The following is a 19125-nucleotide window of genomic DNA, read 5'->3' on the forward strand; positions in this document are numbered from 1 at the left end:
CTGCTGTTGCTGGTGTTTGGAGTCGGCCACCAACCAGGTCAGTTCCCGATGTTACCGTCCGCTGGACCCAATGCCGAAGCCTCACGTATGTGTGTGTGTGTGTGTGTGTGTGTGTGTGTGTGTGTGCGTGTGTTTTTGCACATGTGTGTGTGCGTGTGTTTTTGCACATGCGTGTGTGCGGCCACCAATAAATTGTGTGTCCCCCCAAGTTTTGATAGCAATTTACGCCCCATACTATGACTGGGCATAAAGTAGTTAAGAAAACCCACTGAACAGCAAAGTAAAGCCTTATTTCCATTTGCTTCTCTTCAAGCAGCACAGAACGAAAATGAATAATTTTAGTGCACCTTCTCTGTATACTAGTTTATTTCACTTCATCCAAAATCTGACAGCTCCAAAATATCCAAGTTCCAAAGAAGAAATGAGGTTAGGAATATTTCCATGCAGAAAGTAACATCAGCATATTCAAATGACCCAATATTTTGGAAATGCCATAGGAAACACTCTGTTTTTAATCTGGCTGACAGAATCAATTTGCATTTCTCCCACACTTTGTTCATTTAACAGGATAAATATACAACTTTATGTTAGTTCAAATATAGACACAAAAAGCTGGAGTAACTCAGTGGGACAGGCAGCATCTCTGGAGAGAAGGAATGGGATACCCTTCTTCAGACTATGTTAGTATGTCAGATGGAACAGTACAGCGAGAATTTACTGGTAATTATACTTTGTAATCTTTCAGAAATCCAAGGTGCAGAGCAGAGTATGCGGTTCCACTTTTAAGTATTAGTAGTTCAGGATTAGTAAGTCTACAAAAAACCATAGTTCAATGGTTTAGCATACAGCCCACTGAAATTTTCTGCATACTTCAGACACAAGGAACTCGTAAATAATAAATAGCTGCACATTGCAATTACTTTAATGTTGTTGCAGCAGCCTCATTCTGAAGGATGGATTTCAGAAGGTGAATTCTATTACTATATTTTCATTTCAGTGTTGGAGGACAACATCTAAGCAGGATTTAATTAATGTTCATTATTTTAAATTGGAGCAAATATTGACATACTTAAAATCAAAAGCAAAACAGAATTCTGAACGTGTTTAAGCCATTTTATTTTATATTTGTTATTTTTCAACAATAATCAGCTCTTACTCATTGGAAAAGCTGAAACCCCTGTCTCATGGTGCGAGTCGACCCACGAGTGACCCAGAGTTTAAAACAAATTAAACTCGTGGTAATCACGTACGATTAACGTAGCGGGAACGTCGGAACTCGTGGACGCAACTTAGTGACTCGTGGCGCTAACGGCAGGTACCCGTGAAACTTGTTAAGTCTTGAAAAATCTCAAACATGTTTAAAGTTTTCCACGAGTCAAATTTACTGTTGAAGTTAAAAATTGAAACATTTAAACTCGTTGTAAGAACTTGGTGGCCCGTGAGTTTACCTTAGCGACTCTTGAGTCTACTGTGTTAACTCGTGGGCACTCTGAACTAGGCAGCTGGACAGAGAACAGTGACCTTGGAGATTAGTTCCATTATCCCCTCTGATGTTGATTCTTATCTGTATGTTTATGTTATATTTTGTTTTAGTTTCTTTTGGATACTCCCACTTCTTCTAATAGCTTAAAGTGTTGAAAAGCTTTTTACTAATCCGTTTGATTCTCACTGTTTGTTTACTTCATTGCACAATAAAAGATAGTTCTTTGTTATCAAGATCAAATTGATGTCTGGAAGTCTTCATTTTAATATCATTACAAAGTCTCATGACTTGAATGTAATATTCCTTTCATCCTACAACATAAAATTGAGGAAGTGGCATAATATATTCACATCTTGATTGTCACAATCATTTGAGAGAGTTAAGGACTCAGGTGCCTCATATGCTGTGCTTTTTAAATGTTAAAAATTGTCCCCTCTCAGTAGATCAGAAAATAAGACAAACAGCACAGTGAATGCGAAACAAAGTCTTTATTTATCTTGTGTTTAAGAAGGAACTGCAGATGCTGGAGAATCGAAGGTACACAAAAAAGCTGGAGAAACTCAGCGGGTGCAGCAGCATCTATGGAGCAAAGGAAATAGGCAACGTTTCGGGCCGAAAGGGTTTCGGCCCGAAACGTTGCCTATTTCCTTTGCTCCATAGATGCTGCTGCACCCGCTGAGTTTCTCCAGCTTTTTTGTGTACCTTCTTTATTTATCTTGTTCAATATAAAAAACACTTTTTTTCACATATTGAGAAAAGGAGCACCATAGCAAACAACAGTGGCCTGAAAAGGGGCTTCTCAAACATGCAAATCAACAAATGAAACACAAATAAGTATTTCCAGTATATGCTCTCATTCAGCTGAGAAATGGAGTGCAAGCCTAAATTCAGGCAATAAAATAGACAATGCAAAGCACTCAATGGCAAGTTTTGAGATCTACCATCAGATAAGCAGATGCATGATAACCACTTTTTAAAGAAAAGACAGATGCAATGAAATTACTTACACTAAAATGAAAAAATAAATCCACACTTAAAGTTAAATAAAACAGTCATTTTTACCATGTGATGATTTTTCAACACGTCGGTAGACGTTGTTGGCTCAAGAGTACTCGCACTTTGCTCACCCTGCACCTTCAGCTTTCGGCCTCAAGTAGCAGATCCCGGTCCCACTCCGGCTTCACTCAGAGGCTTCCGGTTCAACTCAGCAGCTTCTGGTTGGTCGTGCCGGTCACTGCAGAAGCAGCCCGCGAGCTGCTGACTCTCTGCGAGCCGCTGACTCTCCGCGAGCTGCTCAACACACTGCGTCCCTTCAGCTTTTTATTCTCCTCGCCGCGTTATTGACAGCCGGTTCCGGAAGGGGCAGTTTTTACGATTTTTAAACCTTCATAACTTTTGTACTATTTCACCGATCGGAACAAAACTTATTTGACTTGCAGCAGAGGAGAATGGTAAGGTGGCGATAAATCATAGCGCTATGGGGGATTGTTTTTTGCAAAAATTTATTTCCAACGCAGACCAGAAGTGGTCAAGATGAGAGTTTTAGTAATGGTATAGATAGATAGTAGTTTAGGATCAGTGAAGGGCCTGTCCCACTTAGGCAACATTTTAGGCGAGTGCAGGAGACTCTGCGCTTGCCACATGATTGCCACATGATCGCAGCATGTTCGCTGGTGGTCTCTGATGAGTCTCCTTCATGGTCGCGAGGAGTTCCTGCATTATGGGAACTAGTCGCGGCCTCAGTATGGTCCCATGGAGAAAATTGATACTTTTGTAGTTGTAGGTGTAGTTGTAGTGAGGTCGCCATGTAAATATAGGTAGTCAAGCTAGTCGTAGGTAGTTTTAGTTAATCTCCTTTGCTGACCGGGCATTTTCATTAGCCCAATGGGGGGAAAAAACGTAAGCACGAGTTTTCAGAACCAAGGAGAACTGGCCAGTAATGTTAAATGTCCGCTAAACCTCACAGCTGTGTATCTCTGGCATATTAAAAGTTGTCTGGCTTCTTAAAAGTGTCTCTACTCCATCTCCCCCCACATCTAATTATGAATGTTCTTGGACAATTAAACAGCGAACAGGAGGAGCGGCTCCAAGATAATCCCCATCATCACAAATGGTGGGGCCCAGTATGCGAGCGCTAAGGCAATCATATCTTTGTTATTCCGTTTCGGTACATATGAGAATTAAACACCCTTGATATAAAACACTGCACTTGTGGGAAACCTGAAATAAAGGAGAATGCTGGAAATACCCAGTTAGACAGAGAACAAAAATTAACATTACAGGTTGATGACCTTTCACCAGATAGTATGCACATATGTGTGTGTCTGTGTCTGCATATGAGTGTGCTTGTGTGTGTGCGCGTATGTGCATATACATGGCATTGCATGCATCAGATAGCACCCAGTATCAATCACAAGAAATTCTAATTGTTTAAGAATACAGCTATATGGCGATATAAATCCACTCTGCCTCAAACAAAACTGAAATAAAATAAACTCATGCAGCAATTATTTCCACTTCCCATACTCGGGCATCTGAGATCATAATAGTTTAAAACTTAGAGAATCGAAACTTGTTGTACATAAACTCTTAATAGCCACCCAATATACTACATGTCGATTCAGTATAGGAAACTTTTAATTCACAGCTTTAAGAAAATATGTCTCGCTTACCCGAGTATTGGATGCAGCAAACAGGTGTTGATTGGTTTGAAACAACAACTCGAGCACTGGGCCTGCTTGGTGCCAGACTGTCAAGTGGGTATTCTTTGGTAATTCCCCTAAAGCAAATGAATGAACGAATGAATGAATGAATAAGTTTATTGGCCAAGTATGTACACATACAAGGAATTTGCCTTGGTGCTCCACTCGCAAGTAACAACACGACATACAGTAAACAATTAAGAATAAAACGTAAAACATTAAAACAGTACGAAAAAAACATTATAGTTTAAACATGTGAATGAAATAAAATACCAGAGCAAAAGGAGGCTACAGACTTTTGGTTATTGAATAGAGCTACTGCTCGTGGAAAATGAATGAATTAAATCATAATACATTCACTACAGATTTTCAATTAGAGTAATTAAAGTCAGAGAAATACAGCACAAAAGCAGCCCCACCGACCCAACTCATCCATGCCAACCAAGATACCCATCTAAGCTAGTCCCATTTGCCCCTATTTGGCTCATATCCCTCTGAACATTTCCTATCCATGTACCTGTCCACATGCCTTTAAAATGTTGATGTTGTACATGACCCAATCACTTTCTCTGACAACTCCTTCCATAAACCCATCATCATCTGTGTGAAAACGTTGTTCTTCTGGTCTTTTTCTCTCCCAAGAATATTTTCAGTGCATATTGCAACTCTTTCTGGACATTAACACCATAAAGCATTGGAGTGAATTTGAGCAAGGACTGGGACAGAAAAAACAACAATGGGCATTGCCTATAGTATGATTTAACTATTGCTCAGTTTAATAGGGTGTAGAATAGTTAGCAAAAACAAATCCACCTGTTCGCATTTCCATCCATGAACATTTTCACCTCTTACGCATTGTAGCAAAAGATCTTTGAGCATCATCAACTTTTAATCTGGCATGCTCCGGATTCCTATCAGTGGAATTTCTCAATTACTGTCTTTAAATTGTCTAGTGATTGGTGGAGCAACAGCATTTTATTTTTTCACGTGGGGATATTATCATGTTCGTTTCCAGTAGAAATTTAAATACAAATAAACTTCCATATTTATGAATTTTATGTAGAATATTTAAAGGATGGCTGGAAACAAACAGCAACAATTCAAACACTAATATTTTTTTAAATGACATGATAGCTCCAATTACCTTGTAGTCAAGTTCTAAAAATGGAGAGATTTATTCTTACTTGAGACCGCTATTTTTCTCCTTCGGGACTGAGTTGGCACGTTTTTGAGAATTTAACTTTGGTGTGAACATGTTGACGCTGCAACAAAATCATTAACAATACAATTTTGACATCAATACACGAGTTAGAACTATGACTCAACATTTAATTAATATAGAAATTAAGCCATTAAACATGATGCAGTAATTGGTCTTGAATTATACAATTAGAACCAGGTTTTCATCTGATATGTATAAGCAGCAGAAGGAACTGGAATGGAACCATTTATACTATATGGTTTTGAAGTTCATGCTCCTAGTTTTAAGACTAACTAGACTAAGTGAGTTCCGTTGGGTCCCTGTCACATGGGAGGCCTGGTCCCCCAATGCAACCCATTCCCCAACGCAATATTCCACCATTCACCCATTCCCCCAACGCAATATTCCACCACTCACGCCTATCCCCCTCCCATCAAATCCACCCCACTCCCTTCTACTCCCCTCCCTACCTCCCTGCACTCCACCACCCCTCTATCCCACTTCCTCCCTCTTTCCCCCCCCTCCCTCTCCCACCCTCATCCCTCTCTCCCCCCTCCCCCCTTCTCCCTCTCACCCTCATCCCTCTCTCTTCCCACTCTCCCCCCTTCCTTCCTCCTCATCTCTCTTCCCCCTCCCTCTCTCCCTCTCATCCCTCCCTCCCTCCCTCTCTCCCTCTCACCCCGCCCCCCATCACCCCCCCCCATCATGCTGTGGGCTGGGCTGCGGCGCTCCCTCTCTCCGTGTAACGCTGCGGTGCATTAGGGCCGCTCCTGGTGTCCGTGTCAGTGGGCCGGAGTCGCTGTCCGTCCCGGGATCTGCGGTGTCCCTCGCCAGCGGGTAGACAGCGGGGCTCGACGCTGCCCCCCCCCAATTCTCTCTCCATTACCCCTTCTCCCTCCTCCCCATTTCCCTCATCCTCCTCCCCTCACTCTAATTCCCTGCTCCAGCACCTACCCAGGTCGTAGAGCAGCGCCGGCCCTGGCTGTTGGCAGCCGAAGCACTCTCGGACCTGGCCCTTGGCGGAGCTGGGCTTGCTGTGCCGGGGGCGGGGTGAGGGTGGCGGGCGGACGAGCCAGAGCTGCCCACAGAGCAGGAAGCGGAGGCTGTGCACCAGGATGGCAGCGTCCGGGCGGCCCTCGAAGCGCTGGTGCATCTTGACCCAGGCCCCAGGCTTGGGCACGACACCAGCCGGCGGCTCAGCCGCGGCCTGGGGTCCAGTCCAGGCCCCGACAGCGGACGCGGCCAATCAGTGCAGCGATGGTGATGCCCCTTCCTGACTGACAGGAGAGGAGAGCAATCTGTGTGGCGGTGACTGACAGCAATCTGTGCATTTTTTAACCTTAATAACTTTTACAATATACCATCGATCGGAACGAAACTTGTTGCACCCACAGCATAAGCGAACGGTGAGTAAGCAGGCAAAAATTGGAGCACTTTCGCGTACTGTTTATGTGCAAATAGAAAAATCTCGCAAACCGGAAAAGCACAAGATCAGAGTTTTAGTTATGTATAGAAGATTTAGGAAAACAGCCGCACAAAGTCAGGATCTGGTTAATGCAGATCCTGGCCTTGGGTTAGAATTAACTGGAGCTGGGCCATTATCTGGTACAGAAGTGTTTACAATGGATCTGTGAAATATATGCCAAGGGATGAGCTACTCAACTATCAGAGGTACCAAGAAATTTTTAGAATTTGTACAGAGAACTATTATAATATTCCACACTAATCTTCTAACATCGGTTTGATTAAGATTTTCTCCTTGGTCATTCTGCTACATATTGAACCACTTAACCTCCTACTTTGAGTACATTTTCAATAAGGAATGCGACCCATATTCAGGAGAACAATTTTACTTAATGGCCCTAATGACCCTGCTCTCTTGCTGGTTGCGTAAAGGACAATTACTTTCAGGATGGATATTCTAGAAATGCTACATCTTATCCTTATTTCTGAAAAAGCAACAGGTGATGAAGAAGGTCTGAAGAAGGGTTTTGGCCCAAAACGTTGCCTATCTCCTTCGCTCCATAGATGCTGCTGCACCCGCTGAGTTTCTCCAGCATTTTTTGTACCTTAGGTGATGAAGATATCTTTGCAGTTACTTGCTCGAAACCTAGCCAGATTCCCTAATGCACAAAGCTGTCTCACTTGGGATTAGAGAACACCAAATCATATGCCACAACCAAAGTGTTCTATAAAAGTGGAAAAAAAAAACTTAGCTTGATTTAAACATTGTTCAAGCTTTCAGATGACGTCAACATTAACTCTTACCTTGGTGCCAAGGTGTAGCCAGAAGATCTTACTTTGGTATGAAACACCACCGGCTTGTCTTTGACACTGCTGACTATTGGTTCCACAAATCAAAAAAGAAACAACCATTATTTTTTACAAGATATTCAGCTTAAAACATCAACATTATAATTCACAAAGTCGATAAGGAGCATTGTCATTTTCAGTAAGCACAAATCAGAAAAAATCAAGTTCTCTAGATTGGCAGATAACAGCATCAGTGACATTTAATAACCACATATCCAACATCATTCAATATTCATATAAGTGAACTGCCACAGTCAATACTACTGCCAGCCAGAGTGGAAATAATTGAATAATTCCACCATCAATAAAGCTTGGTGCCCACTGCTACAAATAGCCATGATTGATTCATTTATACGTCATTATACTCCACTCACTGCAATGTCTGGAGAGATTACTCTGCTTTTATTAGGTTACTATAGTTTCAGATTCCGTCACTCTTAAACAGGTATTATTTTCTGAGCAAATCATTTCCATTGCACAAAGTATTTGATTCATCGCCTGGTATGGCAATTATAATGCTCAGGAATGCCTGAGGCTGCAGAGAGTGGTAGTCTCAACCCAGTCCATCATAGGCACTGCCCTCTCCACCATCGAAAGCATATACATGATGGCATCTTGCCTCAAGGATCCCCACTATCCAGACCATGCCCTCTTCTAACTGCTACCGGAACAGGAACAGCTTCTTTCCTGCAACTGTTAGATTCTTGAACTAATCTGCACAACCCTAATTCTACTTCGGCAACACAACACTACAAACCATCATTGCACTATCATTAACTTGTTTTGTAGTTGTGTATTTTTGAGATAGTGCCTTATTTTTTCTTTTCACTGTCTTTTTCTTCAAATTCTTGAAGAATTGATGTTATATATGGGGCCCTGTTACACGGGAGGCCTGGTCCCCTAATGTAACCCGTTCCCCCAACAAAATTTTCCAGCACTCATCCATAGCCCCCACAGGAGGCCTGGACCCCCAACGCAACCCGTTCCCCAAGGCAATATTCCACCATTCATCCATTTCCCCCAACGCAACCTGTTCCCCAACACAATATTCCACCACTCACCCATAGCCCCCAACTGCGTAGGGCTGCTCATTTCCCCTTATTCACCCTCCCTCATTTTAAACTTGAAAAAAATGCTTGCTAGGGCTGGCAGGACTCAGTGTCCTGGGATAGCAACATTGTAGCGAGCAGGGCTACAATCCCATTGTGACATCATAGCTGTAAGTCCCAGTGCAGAGGGAAGAAATCTTTCCCAAATTGGGGTTTTGTAAAGTTAAAAATGTGAATAACTGCTGAAATATAGCATCAATCTGAACAAAACTTGAGATACCACACCATAGGACAAAATTAAGTAAAACTATAGCACTATGATGTACTGTTTTGGCACAAGTGGGACCCATTGAGTCCCAGTCACACGGGAGGCCTGGCATCAATGGGTCCCACTTAGTCTAACGCGACGGATATGACTGAATGCAATGGCCAAAGAGGAAAAAATGATTTTAATTCTCTAAAAGATTGCGCCAAACATATTTTTCCCCATAATAAAGATGTCCATGTGTGTGAAACAGCATTCAAAGTTGCAAAAAAGTTTTATAATCGGGTTTCCAGAAACTTAAAAGTAGACACTTATTGAAGAATCAACAATAGATAGATTTCAGGTGTCAAACATTTGCAACATTTATTTTTAATAAAGCAGTTGATACAATATCTGCTTCTGCATTTCTTAATAGGAATCCATAATTATTGAAAGGCCTTATAAGCAGCATACCAAAAAACAGCTCTGATGGGTGGCATACTACCTGTCCAACCAGCACTATCCTACCCACTGAAGCTTTGGTTTATACTGTAAGGTTATCATGTTATAACATTTCCTCAATAACGTAAACGCATAGAAAGTAATTCTGTATTCCTTATAAATGATCTTTCTTTCTGTGATGTATGTAATAGAAATGGTGTTACCTGCTTCCAAGTTAAAGGGGGAGGAGTATGATGTATGAGATAGAATTTAACATGTGATGTCTTGCGCAACGGTACGCATACGCAGGGGAGACGGAAAAGGGGCAGAAGAGGCCAAGCAGCCTCCACCGTCTTCGGGCGAGTTCCAGGACTGTGTAGCCCACGGCCAGCCCCAGTAGCTGCTACCGACGTCGGGTGAGGGCCTGGTACCCTGTAGGCCACGGACAGGTCCGGCAAAGCCACTGACGATAGAGGATCGTGTAGCCCACGGCCAGCCCTAGTAGCCGCCACTGACGTTGGGTGAGGGCCTAGTATCGCGTAGCCCACGGACAGGTCCAACGACTGCCACCAACGATAGTCGAGTCTTCAGCCCGGCAGGGAACAGAGTCAGCCCGGTCGTGGGAGAAAGCCCGGCCGCAAGAGACGGCCATGAGCGGAGAAAGCCCGGACGCGAGAAACTACGCTGGTTTGCCACTGCTGTACAGCAACGATACAGGGCTTGCCAGATAAGAGAAGTCCACATGAGACATTATAATAGTTTGAGAAAAGCAGTGGTTTGTATTCAGGCCTTCTACCGTGGGATTAAAGCCAGAGAATTGGTTTGAGAAAATCAAGGCAGCATGCCATATTAAGTCATTCTTAATGATGTGCATTACAAGAAAACATTTCTTGATGCAAAAGGCTGCTGTAGTCACTCTGCAAGCTTCATTCCATGGGTACCAATCAATGGTACGCTACAGAGCTATGCGACAAGCCGTCACTTCGATCCAGAGATGGTACAAAGCATGCAAAATAGGGCATTCCCAGTTTGTGAAATATCAGTCAATGAAGTATGCAACCATTACCATTCAGGCTGTCTTCAAGGGTATGGTGGTTAGGCAGTGGATTAAGCAAAAGATGGCTACTGCAAAACTTCAGTCAGTACTCCTTATAAGTTGGTATAGGAAAGACTTCCTCAAACTGAAATATACAGCAATTGTAGTGCAGTCTCACTACCTTGCTTATGAAGCAAGAAAACTATACAGAGTGCAAATCAAAGCCACTGTTGTATTGCAAAGAATCTATAGATCCTACTTCTTGATGAAGAGCCAGAAATGTGACAAGACAAATTGATGAACAACAGAAAAGGCTTAAACGATACAAAGAACTGTTAAATAAATATGTGACAAGGAGTAAAAAGCTGTTAATAGAAAAGTCTAAAGAAGAGAGGCTTGCTGGTTGAGAAAAAAGTATGCAGGACCGATTGCGACTATGACACCTCACTACAGTCCAGCATGGAGCCTCCTTCACTGAGCAATGGACAAATGGTTATGCATTGCAGAATGTAATTAAAAAACAAGAGCAGATAAATGCGCAGCACCAGGAAATTGAGCGACAGAGGAAGCTGCTAGAAAATGAAAACCTGCAGCCATGTGTCAGACCCCACCTACAAATAATAAAGAGAAACAGAGGAAAACAGCAAATATATGAAGCAGAAAATGAAACGTTAACTTAACAGAATATCAGGAACAGGAAGAAATCTTCAAAATTGTTGCAAAACTTACCTTCAGCGGCGCTGCAGTTCTGCCGCTGCCCGTGTGCGCGGCTTTGGCGCCTTTGAGAGGGGGGCGGGTTATAGTAGATTAAAAATCATCCTCTAAAGCCGCGAACCCCGACAACGGGACGGATCTCATGTAGGGGACAACGCAAGGTAGGTTTTTTATTTTTATATTAAAAAGGGCTTCTTAAGATCCCTTTAAACAAAATTTTATGTTGCAAGTAGCTGACTTGGGGGCCCATTCAATCCCGCAGTATCTTTCATGCCTACATGAGGTACAAATTCACCGCAATGGCAGCGTTCTAAACCAGCGCGTTCCACAGAACTCCATTTAATTGCCGATTTAAATGGCCATTAATTTACAGCAATTGAACACTAAATCCCTTCCATTTGGCCTATAAATTAATGTCAATGAGATTTAATAATCATTTTTTATTGTGAATTTGTGTGAATGGGACACTTATGGGTTAATCTTTCCTTAAGAAATGGATAGCATTTTCATTGTAATTGAATTTTGCATATCATAACCACTGAATTAGCTACAATTGTGGAACATGCAACAAGCTGCAGGAATAGTTTTCATCCGTTTAACTACTCATCAGCCGTGGGATGCTTTATTTCAAAATCAGCTAATGGAATGAACCCGACAACTAAGTAATTATCATTTTTATGTGTTCCTTAAGAAGTGTGGTTTTTTTATTGGATATTAAATTTCAGCTTCGGTATATAATATATTAGTCCCAATGCAACCCGTACCGTCAACGCAATATTGCACCACTCACGCATAAACCCCAACTGCACAGGCACGGCTCATTTCCCCTCATCCCCAACACTCCCTTCCCCCCCTCTTCACCCTCCCTCTTCTTTCATCTTTCCTCCTCCACTCCCCAAACATTCCCTCACTTTTCACTACCCTCAGTCACTCACTCCCTCTCCCCCCTCCCCTATTTCCCACTACTCCTACCTCCCCACAGTCTTCTCCCTTCCCCCACGCTTCTCTACCCCACTTTCCCCCCTCTCCCCTTCCCATTAATTCCACTTAACCCCCCCCCCCCCCCCACCCTCCTTTAATATGCAGGGGGCGCAATTCGGCCAGCACCACCATTCATTGTGATCATGGCTGATCATCCCCAATCAGTATCCCGTTCCTGCCTTCTCCGCAAATGCCCTGACTCCACTATCTTTAAGAGCCCCATCTAACTCTCCCTTGAAAGTGTCCAGAGAACCGGCCTCCACCGCCCTCTGAGTCATCTTTCATTTTTTTATGGTAATTGAACACATGTTTCCCTGCCTTAGGTCCAAACCTTTAATAATCTTATTCCCCTCTTGTCATTTGCAGCGACAATTCTACAGGCCGCCGCCGGTTTTGACTGACATGCACTGACTTTGCGCAATTTTGCAGATTTCTGAAGTACCATTTTTTACAAAAATGAATCAAGATGCGCATTTATGGGAACGATAAATTTTAACATCAAGATCAGGTGTTTAGAGCAAATATTACAACTTTTCCGATCTTTACATGAAGATTTGCTGTGGAGCGCGACAGGCACTGGGGACGGGCTGTGAGCGCGACCTTGAATTTTTAATACATGCTCTTTGTGATTTAATAATCATTTTAACGAAATATGTGATTTTAGGTGTGAATGCTTTGCAGACTTGATTTTAATCAAGATTAAAATTTTTGTTAATTAAAATCAATGAAGTAATTCGGTATTCCTTATAAATGTCTTTATTATCTGATGGGATAAGCATTTGCAGGGTACATATGAAACAGGGGCTATAAAGATGGCCAACACATTTTTAAAATCTTTTAGCTTTCACTGATTGAGGTAAGAGCATAGTATGCGTGTGCCCACGGACAGGCTCAAGTTAAAACGACTGCAAAATGGATAGATTAAGTTAACTAACCCAATTATATGCATGAATTTCAGGGAGCAGATTTCTTTAATACAGGTTAATCTAACTAAGTTCTGTCACCAAGCAGGGAAAAGAAGTCAGCCGTCCCCGTGTAGAAAGCCTCAAGAGTGGTTTAGACATTTTTTCAGTAACGCTACTTATTTTTAAGAATGGGCTTTAGAATGTCCTTGATTCACAGCTTTAAGGTGTTAATCCCAAGAAAGAACTGTTAATAATACAAAATCAAAGGTAAGGAGATATTTTATTTACGTGTATTTGAAATGTATAGGACAGTCTAGAAAGGTCTTGCTGGTTGAAAATGAAAACCGACGCCATGTGCAGACAATGTAAAATTGTTTTATCATTCAAAATATAAAGAGCAACAGAGGAACAAAGCAAAATATCAGGAACAGGAGAAACGGTTAACTTAGAGCAAGAATTGGATGAACAGGAAGAATTTTTAATAAAAGTAAGAGTATGAAATCCTCTCTAAAGCCGCGAACCCCGACAACGGGACGGATCTCATGTAGGGGACAACGCAAGGTGGGTTGTTTATTTTTACATTAAAAAGGGCTTCTTAAGATCCCTTTAAAACAAAATTTTATGTTGCAAGTAGCTGACTTGGGGGCCCATTCAATCCCGCAGTATCCTTTCATGCGAGGTACAAATTCACCGCAATGGCAGCGTTCTAAACCAGCGCGTTCCACAGAACTCCATTTAATTGCCGATTTAAATGGCCATTAATTTATGAACACTAAAAGCTTTTTTTAATACTGAAGATATGAAAGTGAATTAGGTGTCAAATTAAACTTCTTTTTATGCTTTATCTGATGGGATAAATTGCAGACTTGATTTTTAAAATCTCAAAATTTTGTAACATTGCTAGTAAGAGGCAGAGATACAGGCAGAGCTAGAGCGATTAGAAAGAGTGCGCAATTGACACAGAAGGGAACGGAAAATGGTAACACATAAAGCAAGGGGTAATGTATTTGGTTTAAGGAAGATGGGTGGAATGAAAAAAGTAATAGTGCTAAGTTTAGATATGATTATTACAGTTGTATTGTATTGTAAGATGACTTTAATAATACAATTTTGCAACAGTGTATTAATCAATTATATGTTAGGTACGAAGCATATACCATGAAGGTGAAATTAAGTTAAAAAGAGGAGGAGTGCTGTGTATGTGATAGAAATGGTGCTACCTGCCTCCAAGTTAAAGGGGGAGGAGTGTGGTGTATGTAATAGAAATGGTGTTACCTGCCTCCAAGTTAAAGGGGGAGGAGTGTGATGTATGAGATAGAATTAACTTATGTGATGTCTTGCACAATGGTACGCATTCGCAGGGGAGACTCAAGTTGGCATCCTGGAATAAAGAAGCTTGTTTGTTTTACTCCCGTGTTTGAGTGTTATTTAAAGTCAATTCCAAGCACCAAATACACAACATATTTCATTTTATATTATGTTTGAAGTATTCACTTTAAAGGAACGTTTCTACTGACCGACAATAAAAATTAAATTCTACAACCTGGTCTTTTTTCATCATAGAACAGTAAAGCACAGGAACAGACCATTCAGCTATCATGTCTGTGCCGACCTTGGTGCCAATGTAACTAATAACATTTATCTGGACAAGATCTGCATCTCTCCATCCCTTTCCTACTGATTTGTCTGTCTAAATGCCAATTAAACATTGCTATCTTATCTGCTTCTTCCACCTTCCTTGGCAGTGCATTCCAGGCACCTACCACTCGCTGCAAAATATTTGTCTCAAATCTCTTTAAATTTCCCCCCTTCTCCTTAAAACCATGACCTCTAGCATTTGGCATTTTTGTCTTGGGAAAATAACTATCCATCCTATGTTTCCCGTAATTTTATGTTTCTATCAGATTGCCCCTCAACCTCGATGCTCCAGAGAAAACAATCACAATCCAAATTGTTCAACCTCTCCTTTTATTTAATACTCTGATCCAGGCAACATCCTGGTGGACTATCCTCTCCAAAGCCTCTATATCCTTCCTGTAGTGAGCCACCAGAACTGTACTGAATACTCTAAATATGGCCTAACTAAAATTTTGCACAGCTGCAACATGACTTCCCAACTTGGTACTCAATGCCCCGACTGATAAAGCAGGCATGCTGTAGGTAAGCTTTACCATCCTATTATCCTATGTTACATTTTCGGGGGCAAGCACTTAGGCGCTCAAGAACTATTTGCACATCAATGCTCCTAAGGATTCTGCCATTTACGGTAAAATTTCCTCTTGCATTTGAGCACCCAAAAATAGTAGTAGTGATGATGAAGGCTGAAAACAATTTTGAAATCCCCCTGATAAATTTGGGAATTAAATCTCCATCACACTTGAATTCCTCATAGTTGAATTTCTCATTGAAACTTAAATTTTTTGACTATATAAGTGACATATTCATGTTTTAAAATATTTACAAGACAAAAATGATAATACCAAATACACTTACATCAGTTAACAGTATTTTATTGTGAAGAAACAATGGTTAATTTCATTCTGCAGCCCCCACAAAGTTTAGGACAGGCAGTACTTGTACATCTAACCTGCAAAATAGTTTATTGAATCTGATTACACAGTTTAAATAAGGTCTTGGTTTGGACTTTCTATTTCCTCTCTTTTGTGATTACTCTTGCTTGCCAAGGTCAAGTAAATTATAACACCAACCAAACTACCAGGGCAAACAATGGCAAAAATAGCAATGTCTGAAACATGATGAATGAAAAAATGTGCAACTTTTGACAGCTAACACTCAAGGGATGACACAGAGGGTCTCAACTCTATGAACCTGGCACTCAGACACATAAAATACTATAAAACTATTTCAGTCCCTTCCAAAAACGTTTATGTTGCCTTTGTTTCTTATAGTCTCTGACATTGAGCTTAATACTAATAAATTTGCATACACAGAATCTTTCAACAATGTACCATTGCTCTTCATACTTTTAGAAACATAGAAATTAGGTGCAGGAGTAGGCCATTCGGCCCTTCGAGCCTGCACCGCCATTCAATATGATCATGGCTGATCATCCAACTCAGTATCCCGTACCTGCCTTCTCTCCATACCCTCTGATCCCCTTGGCCACAAGGGCCACATCTAACTCCCTCTTAAATATAGCCAATGAACTGGCCTCAACTACCCTCTGTGGCAGAGAGTTCCAGAGATTCACCACTCTCTGTGTGAAAAAAAGTTCTCCTCATCTCGGTTCTAAAGGATTTCCCCCTTATCCTTAAGCTGTGACCCCTTGTCCTGGACTTCCCCAACATCGGGAACAATCTTCCTGCATCTAGCCTGACCAACCCCTTAAGAATTTTGTAAGTTTCTATAAGATCCCCTCTCAATCTCCTAAATTCTAGAGAGTATAAAACCAAGTCTATCCAGTCTTTCTTCATAAGACAGTCCTGACATCCCAGGAATCAGTCTGGTGAACCTTCTCTGCACTCCCTCTATGGCAATAATGTCCTTCCTCAGATTTGGAGACCAAAACTGCACGCAATACTCCAGGTGTGGTCTCACCAAGACCCTGTACAACTGCAGTAGAACCTCCCTGCTCCTATACTCAAATCCTCTTGCTATGAAAGCCAACATACCATTTGCTTTCTTTACTGCCTGCTGCACCTGCATGCCTACCTTCAATGACTGGTGTACCATGACACCCAGGTCTCGCTGTATCTCTCCCTTTCCCAATCGGCCACCATTTAGATAATAATCTGCTTTCCCGTTTTTGCCAATATATGATCGCGATCTATCACTATAATCTCTTACATTTCAACATATTGTCTGAAGTTGTTTTTTACTTATTAATATGAACTCATATACCTGAAGGTGTTGCTTAAAAGTTGCCAAAAGTGTTCCTCAATGAGATGTAAATGCAAATGAGCACTAACCTGAAACTGAAATTGCAATTGCACAAAAACTTGCCTAAAATTTATTTTTGAATTTCTATTGTTTTATTTTAAATTTTAAGCCTCAGTGATGAACCAATTTCACAAGAATGATAACATCATGAAAATGTTCATGAAAATAACGAATTTATTTAAAAACAAATCTTGCACAATCAACAAACAATATGTTAAATTGCAGAAGTCAGCACAGGTATGCAGTTTAAACACTAATCCATGCACTAAAATTCAGTGACGCACATAGAAATAACGTAACATCTTCAAAGAACAGTTATTAACCTTGTGGTGATATGTCCACCTACCTGATTTCAAGGGTTTAAAAAGTAGACATATTTGGGGGACAGCAATGCAACATAAACAAGCTTCAAAAATAACACTATTACAAAACAATTTGTGCACAATCAAAGATACCCTTCACATAAATAATCATATTTGATTAAGAATATTTTTTACATTATGCCTATCAACTGCAATGAATTTTATCAACAGCCACCGATTCAGTTGTAGCATAATCATTGTGCCTCTATTCATAAACTGAATATATAAAAAAACAGCACTTACCTGTCTTTGATGGAAGTGTTGTCTTCTCTTTCTGCTTTGTATCACAGTTCAAAGGGGAAGTGGGAAGCAAAGGTGCTCTGAAAAAAATATTGCTTATCAATGCAAGCTGCCAACTGTAATTCCTGCACCATGTTATCACATTATTCAAAATTAAAATAATGATTAGTTGGAATGATGTAACAAGCAGTTAAAAAAAAAAGCCAGACTAAATACAATTGAAAAGGAAACGAAAATAAGAAATAAGTGCCAATTTTAAAAGTTAGTAAAGAACATTTGGTTCTTTAAGAATGCAAACCAGATGCAATATACCTGATAAATAAGGAAATGACAAGTAACAAATTGAAGAGGCATAGATAGTTGGCAATTTAAATGCTATATTTATTTTAATCTTGTAATATTAGCTATATCCTTCTTAGTGGTTGAAATAAACTGAATCTCTTACCCCCAAAGGAAGTCCTGAAAAATGCTGCATTCATTCTCCACTAAGATCATTAGCATTTCTTGCCCAAGGACAAGGATATTCACCCACCCAATCCAATCTATACTTTCTCTGGCAAGATCCAGCCCTGGCAGCAAGACCAGGAAAATCACGATTCTAGCAAGCAACAGCCCTAAAATTCCTTTAATACTTTAGGATGCTGGGAGTGTTGTGTGTTTGTTATGCGAGGGAAGTCATAACTTTTTGCAGTTGGCTAACTAAAGATTTTTATTGTACCCTTAGGCCTGCTGACAATCATCTAACTGGCAGTGATTTGGGCACATACCTTCTTTTTTAACCCCCCAACAAGTTCTGCAGACAAGACTTGGGGGACAGTAAATAAATATTCAAAATTAATACGTGCCTCATTTGGATTAGTTGGTCATGATGACGAATGCTATAGAAATATACTAAATCGCTAGCTTGCTAGTGCAATTGTAATTAGTTAGTTCTATTCTAGTTATGCTGTATTATAATGTATTTCTCCCATAAAGAAACATAATAATCTCTGGTAAGGGACAAGTTTTACCTGGCAATGATAGAGAGTGGTTCCGCTTCATTTCTATACCGAGGACACATTCTTGCAAGCTCACGCGGATCAATTTCCAGCAGAGCAATATGCTTTCCAAACAAAGATGAAAGAAGACAGAAAATCTGTAGGAGTGAAAAATATTGAATCACAATGAATTTTTGGAACAAATGCATGAGCAAACATTCTGGTAAAATATTTTGCTTAAATTAATTTTCATCTCTTGTGAAATGTTGGGCATTTTTATCAACAGCAAATAAGTTACTAAAAATTGCAAAATTGGGGGAAAAAATATATAAATTGTTTTTGAAGAGATATTTCCCAGACCGTGCATATTTGAGTACTACATTCAACATAACAATGCTTCTATAAACCAAATCTGTCTAATGGATTCACTAGCCTCACAGAAAATCTACCGAAGGACTCCATTAGCCCTAATAGGGGAAAACTGTTTGATGCAGATCCAATTGTGCAGGATACACATTTTTCTAGTCCCCCTTCAAACTTACTAGGTTACTCAATTGGTTTTATGAAAAATGTATTA

The 19125-nt window shown here is 40.7% G+C and overlaps 1 protein-coding gene across 2 annotated transcripts in view; it reads right to left on the reverse strand.

Moving 5' to 3' along the window:
- Nucleotides 1-19125, reverse strand: part of wdr27 (WD repeat domain 27) — a 398117-nt gene that overhangs the window by 348651 nt on the left and 30341 nt on the right. For both annotated transcript variants that reach the window (XM_055639235.1, XM_055639236.1), the window contains 5 exons: nt 18582-18706; nt 17575-17651; nt 7655-7727; nt 5370-5447; nt 4156-4262 (listed from right to left, as the gene is read on the reverse strand). In XM_055639235.1, coding sequence (XP_055495210.1) covers nt 4156-4262; nt 5370-5447; nt 7655-7727; nt 17575-17651; nt 18582-18706 — 460 coding nt within the window. The remainder of the gene's footprint in view (nt 1-4155; nt 4263-5369; nt 5448-7654; nt 7728-17574; nt 17652-18581; nt 18707-19125) is intronic.

The sequence above is a fragment of the Leucoraja erinacea genome, chromosome 8 (assembly GCF_028641065.1).
Source record: "Leucoraja erinacea ecotype New England chromosome 8, Leri_hhj_1, whole genome shotgun sequence".
NCBI lineage: Eukaryota > Metazoa > Chordata > Chondrichthyes > Rajiformes > Rajidae > Leucoraja > Leucoraja erinaceus.